Source organism: Harpegnathos saltator, unplaced genomic scaffold (genome assembly GCF_003227715.2).
Source record: "Harpegnathos saltator strain DR-91 unplaced genomic scaffold, Hsal_v8.6 scaffold29, whole genome shotgun sequence".
NCBI lineage: Eukaryota > Metazoa > Arthropoda > Insecta > Hymenoptera > Formicidae > Harpegnathos > Harpegnathos saltator.
Window position 1 is genome coordinate 463,810 of NW_020230083.1, and position 8,917 is coordinate 472,726.

The 8,917-nt window shown below is 38.9% G+C and overlaps 1 protein-coding gene and 1 pseudogene across 1 annotated transcript; both read left to right on the top strand.

Annotated features, from left to right (window-relative positions):
• The first annotated feature begins 555 nt into the window (after positions 1-555).
• On the top strand, positions 556-982 carry LOC109504562 (odorant receptor coreceptor-like). The gene is made up of 3 exons (XM_019844870.1): positions 556-632; positions 707-839; positions 920-982. The coding sequence occupies exons 1-3, from the start codon at positions 586-588 to the stop codon at positions 968-970; spliced, it is 231 nt and encodes a 76-aa protein (XP_019700429.1). The 5' UTR covers positions 556-585; the 3' UTR covers positions 971-982.
• Positions 983-5,575: 4,593 nt separating this feature from the next.
• On the top strand, positions 5,576-8,518 carry LOC109504561 (protein ALP1-like; annotated as a pseudogene).
• The last annotated feature ends 399 nt before the right edge of the window (positions 8,519-8,917 follow it).

Below are 8,917 nucleotides of genomic sequence, written 5' to 3' on the forward strand. Positions count from 1 at the left end.
TCAGCCATGACTACCCTCGCGGAAATTTTATCTTTTCCCTTCCCTTCCTTACCGTCATTTTTCCTATGCAGATCAGTTCCCTGCTAGCAATCCTCAAGCGAACACCTAGTCCCTCTCTCTTTCGAGCGGTATTACACTCTTGTTGAGAATTATAAAATAAAGTCAGTTAACAGTCGGAGACATAAAAGCTGATTTCTCGTTCCTTCCCAATATTCGCATCATAAGCTGTGGCAAACGTAACAGTGCACGCAGTTGTAAGATTAAGCTAGGTTAAGTTAGGTTAAGTTAGGTTAGGTTAGGTTTGGTTAGATATTTAACATTCTTCCTTTTTAACTATTAATTAGATGTGTAAAATTGTTACATTGCATTTACACGTGGAGTTTCCTTTTCACTTTAGCCTTGAATCTCATCGCCATAAGCATATCAGGAATCCAAGTAAGTCGAAGCGAGAGGAAAGAATTTTTGTTTTTATATATTTCAACCTCACCTTTGCAGTTCGTGAGCAAGTTGTCGCAATGGGCTGGTATGACGATGACCATTTTTTACATAATGGGCCAACTAATACATTTGTTTTTTCTTTGCCTAATGGCGCAATTTATACTAGACCAGAGCTTGAATGTCCACGAATCGGCGTAAGTTACTAAGCGTTGTTGATAATCAGGTATATTGTGTATATCGAACGTATTGAAAATCGGAAACTTTATAGGTATTCCTGCTATTGGTACGATATGCCTGTTGATATCCGTACAGATATAATACTGATTTTACTGAGGAGTCGTGTACCATGCAAAATAATGGCTGGAAAATTATTCGTTATGTCGCTGGAAAACTTCTGCTCAGTATGTGAATATAGAAAGAAATTTGTTCCCTCAATGTTGTTATTCAATTACTATATTATGCATTCGTCTATTTTATTTAGATTCTACAAACGTCAATGTCATATTTTACTGTATTAGCTTCATTTCGATAAAATTTGCTGATATACTTCTGCTTGGTACGTGAAAGAAGAAAATCTTACTTGGAAGAAAATCTATCCTCTCAATATTATTCAGTTACTACATTACGCTTTCATTCGTTGTTTTATTTAGATTCTACAGGCGTCAATGTCATCACATTTTATTGCGTAATTACTTTCAAATTTCCAAAAATCAGTAAATTGACAAAAGTCAACGCACCATTGTAACCATATATTCTTGAGACTAAATAAAGCAAGAAAGTTTAGTACCACTTTTCTTCCGACAAATAGTTAGCAAGATATCGTAAGTTAAATATTGAAAAAGTTATCAGGTTTCCCTCAAATATCTATAAATATAAATAAAATAAAATATAAATATAAATAAAAAAATATTAGACAAATGAAAAAATGTTTTAGACAAAAGTGGTTCAAATTAACTAGTAGAAAAAACAGTAATAAAAAATAAGGATTGCCGTTTAAAAAGCGCAAGTTGACCCTCAATGACCTTGAAAATAGAGGTCAAGGTCAAAGTCAGTGTCATCATAAGGTAGCTCACTTAAATCCCTACAACTTTTATTCAGATATATTTCTTTGAAACTTCAATACTGAAGAGTTATTTGGGGTGGGACATTAAAATGGGACACCCTGTATACAGTATGAGGAAAAAAGATGGAAAACTGTAAAAATCTCGAAAGATATAAATTTTACAGAAAAGCGTTTCAGACAAAAGTTATAAGACTTAAAACGATGTATCTATTGATCTTATCAGGTTGACTTTGAATGGCGTTGCCAAGGTCATGTTAAGGTCAATTTATTTTTTTTTAACAGAAATCCCATTTGTATTATATCATTTCTTTCTACCAATTAATTTGAACAACTTTTGTCTGAAACATTTTTTTATTTACCTGATATGTTTTGAAACACTTCAGGAAAACTTGATAACTTTTTCAGTACTTAACTTACGATATCTCGCTAACTATTTGTCAGAAGAAAAAATGGCACTAAATTTTTTTATTCTGTTTAGTTTTAGGAACATATTGTTACAATAGTTCCCTAACTTTTGTTAACTTATAGACTTTTGAAAATTTCAAAATCATCAAATTAACAAAAGTCAAGGTGCTATTGTAACATATATTACGTATATTTTTGAGATCGAGTAGAATAAAAAGTCTAATAGCATTTTTTCTTCCGACAAATAGTTGGCGACATATCGTATGTTAATATTGAAAAAGTTTCCGAGTTTTTCTTAAATATCTTAAAAAATATTAGGCAAATAAAAGAAATGTTTCAGACAAAAGTTATCAAAAATAATTGATAAAAAAGGATGATATAATAAAAAATGGGAGTTTCTATTAAAAAAAATAAGTTGACCTTGACCTGATCTTAGCAACACCACTCAAGATCAAACTGATAAGATCAGTAAATACATCGTTTTGAGCTTTATAACTTTGGTCTGAAACACTTTTCTGTAAAACTTATATCTTTCGAGATTTATAAGGGTTTCCATCTTTTTCCCTCACCTTGTATACACACATGTTTACACATTATTATATATCACTGATACTAAAACATATGACGAAAATGGAGGGATAAGCTTTGCATAACTGGTTTGATTATATGTAGAATCGGGGTGCAGTGAATGCGCCGCACTCGGGCGGCCAAAGGCCGTCAGTAATGTATTACTAGTATAAAAAGAGATTTATAAGTCGAATGACGGAGATATTTGGAAAGTCTTGGAAACTCTGGTCACTCTATTAAAAAGCTCGTCCAGAATTCTGTGACTGTTTGTAGGAAAATGTCATGAAAAATTTTGCATTAGGGCGGCGATAAATAGTTGCAAACCCGGACGCAAGCAGCCCTTAGTACGGCTCTAAAGAAGACTTAAGAACGTTATCTCCTTTGGCTGTTTTCCTATTAGATATCGGATCGTCGTACATCGGATATCGAATGCAATGTGAATTTTCCATAAAATCATTTTTACGTTTGATTTAAGCTCCAAGGAGCTTGAAAATGAATTTATTGCCACACTATTTTTATGTGATAGAAGAAGTATAAGTTTGTTTATTTATAATTATTGTATTACAAAGAATGTATTGCAAAGATTTATATTCAGTTAGTAACTTGATATTATTTATAACAAATGTATATATAAGGTGCCCCATTTTAATGTACTACCCCCAAAAACTTTTATTTTTGATTGTAGAAAAAAACACTTCAGACAAAAGTTGTTTGGTTTGAAGGGGGACACATGATCACGCGCGGACAAGTCGCAGGTGTCATCGTTTCCAAGACAATTTGAAGGTGACTAATTTCTTAAATGGAACTTGAATTTTTTCAGATTTTTTCAGATAAAAGTTGCAGATCTCGTCGAGACATTTAAAAACACTACCCATAATTGTCTTTTGCATAAGCCGTTCCAAAGATATGAAACTTCAAAGTTTACAAAGCCCATACTGACTCCACCTGTATTCTTCGTGCAAAAAGATTTAATGGTTGTGCTAAATTCTTACTACTCTAAATTTTTATCCACTACCCTATTTTTACCGCTACCCAGGAACAACGACATAGAGGTAGGAGGTTTCTGTTACCTTCGGACTGCTTGATTTACGTGATTGATTTATCCTTGCCTCTCATGTCTACGCAATTTCTTATCGCAAACGTTCAAATATACCTCCAATTTGATCGATACATTGTGTCACGCATAATTGAAAATTATTTTCGACTCTTTGCAATGTACCGTCAGTGATATCTCGGAAAGCGCGTTCAATTCATAATTTCATGTCTGTGAGTTATAGTTTGTGTTGCGTACACTTTTTCTTTAACATAACACTTTGACTGCTCACAGGAAAAAGTCCATAGGCATGAGATCGGAAGATCTTGGTAGCTACTTTTGGATTTGACTACCTATTCCAATCCACCTTCTATGGAATTTTTCGTTGAGGTATGAGACGGTCAAGAGACTTCTGTGGGCAGGAGCACCATCTTGCTGCCACTATATCCTACGACGTATGTGGAGATTTACATCTTCGAGGAGGTTTGGCAACTCGTTTTGCAGGAATTGTAAGTTTCCCTATTTAAATGACCATGGAAATAGTGAAGTCCAATTACATGCGTTCCGATAATGCCACCTTGTTTGGAACGTGATCGAACATATAACAGCTCCGGAGAGCTGGTTAGTGAATTTCGGATCGCAGAGCAATGTCCGCCTGCGACTATGTCGCTCGAGCAATTGGACGACCAACCGATCGTCCCGGCCAACGTCTGAGTTATGTCGTAAGGCTGGCCAGAACCTTGAAGGAGCGCGCAAGTTCAAGCACGCGCAACAACCTACGTTCCCACAAGGGATGGCGGCGAGAGTAAGAGAGAGGAAAGGTCACGTGACGACGCAAAGAGGAAAGCAGTGGAGAACGCAACGGACGCGACAGAAATGCAATAGAAACGCAAGTGGAATAATGCAGAAGGAGCGCAGTAGTGACGCATCTATTTATAAGGCGATGTCGCTCACCAAAGCAAAGTCCCGAAGGACACACGCGTCAGTGACGCCAACGGGGAGCGGCATCCGGAGCAACATCAAAGTACGCTGAGACGAAACGACTTCCGTCTTTTCGGAAGGCCTGCCCTTCCGGATGCAACGACCTACAGCAAGTAGGCCCGAGGACGCGTGGGCAAGGAGTCCTGCTGAGCTCTAGCAAGCGGGAGGCGACCAAGTCGCCCCCGAGAGAAGGTCAGGATCCCATACGGACGCTTGGAGGAGCTCGCAGCTCCTAGGAGGCGGCCTCGTCGCTCCTAAGACGCCCAAAAGCTGCGGGAGCTTGGGGAATAAGGAAGCTCGAAAGCTCCGAGGAGGCGGCTGAGCTTGCTCCTGAATTACGGCAACGCCATGAGCACGGCACAGAAGACGAGATTCGAACCATTAGCCTCAACTCAGCAGGGTGTATCGGTGCCGCCCTCAACTCAGCAGAGTGTGTAGAGCGGTAAGTTCGAATCCGAAATGTGAGAGCACGACCGCTCTAGGAAAGCCTAGACGCATCGGTAACCAGCAGTACGACAAGTTCGCACTAAGAAGTAGCACAGATTTGCCACTGAGAACGGTCCAGCAAATGATATGGCAAAAGACAAAGCGAAGCAAACCACGGCGCGCCCGATTATATAGCTGGGCGGCTGAATCTTGTATGCGGGCAGTGGAATCGCGGGCTGCGCCGCATAGCAGCCGCGGTCGGAACTACCAATCAAGCGCGGGGCGCCGGCGGGAGTCCTGCGCGCTCGCTCGCAAGAAACCGGCGTCCTTCGCCGCTTGCGAGAACGCTCCGGAAGCTAGGCCACCCGCCCCGCAGCGCCGATCCGTTAGCCGACTTTCCGCACGGCAGCCCGAGCCGTACGGAATACACCCCAAACATTAATTGACCACTGATGGGCTGCGTTCGCAAATCTCACCCTACGGATAGAGCCGAGTGAATGGTGGTGGGGGCAGGGTACACCATATATGCGAATGGTTTCCGAACGGCACTGAAACGTATATAATTAAGATTTGGTGGGAAAAAAGTGAAGAGAGCTAGTTTAAATTAGTGCCGGCAGTTCAGCAATAGAAAAATGGCGAATAAAAATATTATTTCATGTGTTATGGCTGTTGGACTAGAATTAATAAAAATTGCTTTGGATACCTTATATCCAGACAGTAGCGATGATGAAGCAGATATGGTGATTGAAAAAGCAAACATTATTGAAATTTGGATTAGAGTTAGCAATCGAAGTTGCTATAAGAGAACAATGCTATGTCAATGAAATTATACCAAGATTTAGTAATGAAGTGTTCCGTCAACATTTTCGTATGACCAGAACATATGAAAATCTCGAACGACGGTTAGCTCCGACGTTGACGCGAATAGAAATGAAAGGAAGACCAACAATATCAGTTAGAACTCAGCTCTTATCAGTCATTTGGCTTCTGGCAACCCCAGATTCTTTTCGGTAAGTAACAATTTCTGTGAATATATATATTAGATTATCTTATTAATAACATGTCTACTAACTATATACTATAGATAAGTTATTATTAGATCTGTTGCAGATCGTTTCAATATGAGAAAATCAATTTTACACAACTCTTTCTGTAGAATTGTGAATGCTTTAAGTCAGAGCTCGGCAAAATGTGCACGCGACGGCCAATTTCCGACTATCTCCGCCCACCGCTATTCCCTTTACCTCGCTGTTCCACGCGCTGCCTACAAGCCGCTCGAGTTTCAGGAGCGTGTTTCCAATAGCTTTCCACGTCACCCATGAAGTACTATTGTTGACGCATTTTTTTTTAAGTGGTATCCCCTGTAATCTACTGATGACTGTAACAACCCGTAACTAATTGAACAGAAGCGAAATAAAATATGTTAAATGAAGAATATTCAATTCGATTTTCGCGTTTTATTAAATAAAAGTCAATTTGGATATTGACGAGCGATAAACGTAAAATCGTTAAAGAAAACTTCATTATAAACTACTGATAGAATACTTAAAAAAAAAAAAAAAAAAAAAAAAAAAAAAAACTAAAAAAAAACACGTCAACAATAGTACCTCATGGGTGACGTGAAAACTATTGGAAACACGCTCCTGAGGCTCGAGTGGCTTGTAAGCAACGCGCAGAGCGGCGAGGTAAAGGGAATAGCAGTGGGCGGAGATAGTCGAAAATCGGCCGTCGCGTGCACATTTTGCTGAGCTCTGCTTTAAGTGATACAGCAAGTAATTGTATGGCCAAAAGGAGATAGACTTACTGTTACCAAAAACAGATTTAATGAAATTGTTGTCCTCCCAGATATCATAGGAGCTACTCACGGCTCACACATACCTATCCTTGCTCCACATGTAAATTTATTTCATTTCTATGCTATTTTGATTTTTTTTTTTCTAATAACAGAATTTATCTTATTTTCTTGTTCTTGTCTATTTAGTTTCAATCTGAGTCATATAGAACCAGAAAATGCCAATATGCCCTAACTTTGCAAGCAATTTGTGATGCAGATTTACTCTTTACAGATTGTTTTGTGGGATTTTCAGGTTCTGTAAATGATTGCAGGATATTTAGAAATTCTGATTTATGGATGTCTGTACAAGAGAATCGTACAGATTTCTTCCCAGGAAATGAATATATTATTGCTGATAAAGCTTATCCAGTATTGTCTTGGTGCATTCCACCTTATACAGGCTGTTTGAAAGCTTATCATGCAGACGAAAGTTGGAGATAGATTGGGTGTAGCCGAGAAGAAAAGTATTGTACCATAATGTCAAATTGGCAATAGTTACCGAGTTATTAATTAAAACATGTGAGCCAACGAGCGCGTAGAGAGCAGAGGGCGGCCGCAATAAGCACGTAGACATTTAATACAGACGGAGTCAGCGAGTGGCGGTAGGCGAGCGCGCGCGACGAGGGGCAACGTAAGCGACAAGAGGCGAGCGCGCGTGACGAGGAGCGAGCGAGCGCAAGCGACAAGAGGCGAGCGAGCGCGATGAGGAGCGAGCGAGCGCGAACGACGAGGAGCGAGCGAGCTTTTTCTTTATATTATTATAGCTTATAGCTTATAGCTCATAGCTTAAGGTCATTCTATAATACGTGTCGCAAGTTGTAAGCCGTAAGAACTGACCAATTATGGCCGATTATTTTTATAATAATTGATTATAATTCGCCAATTTTTACGGCTTACAACTTACGACACGTATTGTAGAATGACCTTTCTAGCTCGCTCGCTCTTCGTCGCGCTCGCTCGTCTCTTGTCGCTTGCGTTCGCTCGCTCTTCGTCGTTCGCGCTCGCTCGCTCCTCGTTGCGCGCGCTCGCCTCTTGTCGCTTACGTTGCCCCTCGCCGCGCGCGCTCACATACCGCCACTCGCTGACTCCGCCTATATCAAATGTCTACGTGCTTACTGCGGTCGCCCTCCGCTCTCTACGCTCTCGTTGGCTCACATGTTTTAATTAATAATTAATAATTCGGTAACTATTGCCAATTTGACATTATGGTTCATGACTTTTCTTCTCGGCTACACCCAATCTATCTCCAACTTTCGTCTGCATGATAAGTTTTCAAACACTCGTATAAACACGTTCAACACCTGTATAAACAAAGGAAATTTGTCACAGGTTAATTCCGTCTTTTTATTATTCACACTTGCATTAACTAAACAACTTCTCTGTTATGTTTTTTTTCTAGTTTCATATGTACAGGTTCAAATTAAATTCAACAGAGAATTGTCAAGAATTAAACAAGTAGTGGAAAGGGCATTTGCTTTACTGAAAGGAAGATGCCGAAAATTAAAATATCTGCATATGAGTTTGTCATATTTGATTCCTTATGTGATATTAGCATGTTATGTGTTGCACAATATGTCTTGAAGGATGTAATGATAAAGTGAATGATCTTATTGAAGACGGAAGAGAGCATGAAATAGATAATGAGCAGAATCAAAATCAAAGACCAGTTTATGAAATTAGAGAAGAAATTGCTAACAATGATAATCAAGGTTTAACAAAACATAATTATTTGGCAGCATTAATAACAAATTATAATAAGATGCAAATATAATATTAAGAATACAAGTGTTTAAATATTAATCTAATACTTACTTTGTATTAATTTACTTAGATATTATTTACTCTTATAACAAACTGCTATCATCTCCTTATGGCGTTGCTCCCTCGCTTCTTCCCTGTATTTAGCATCTTCACGTAAAGTAGCAGACCATTCCCCCAGCTCTCTCTGAAGTCACGTTTTTCTTACTTTCTTTTTTCTATCACTGTCATCTTTACTATTTTCCGTGTCACTGTCTTGAGATGTAAAAGTTAATGGTCGCTTCTTCAAACTGGAGGCCAAAGCTACAGGTTGCATACATGGTTCATCACCTAATATTAGGTTGGGGAAAAGATATCCATTATTTTTTCGTTTATTTCAAGGCTTTATTTAACACAGTTAAGATTGTTCGAT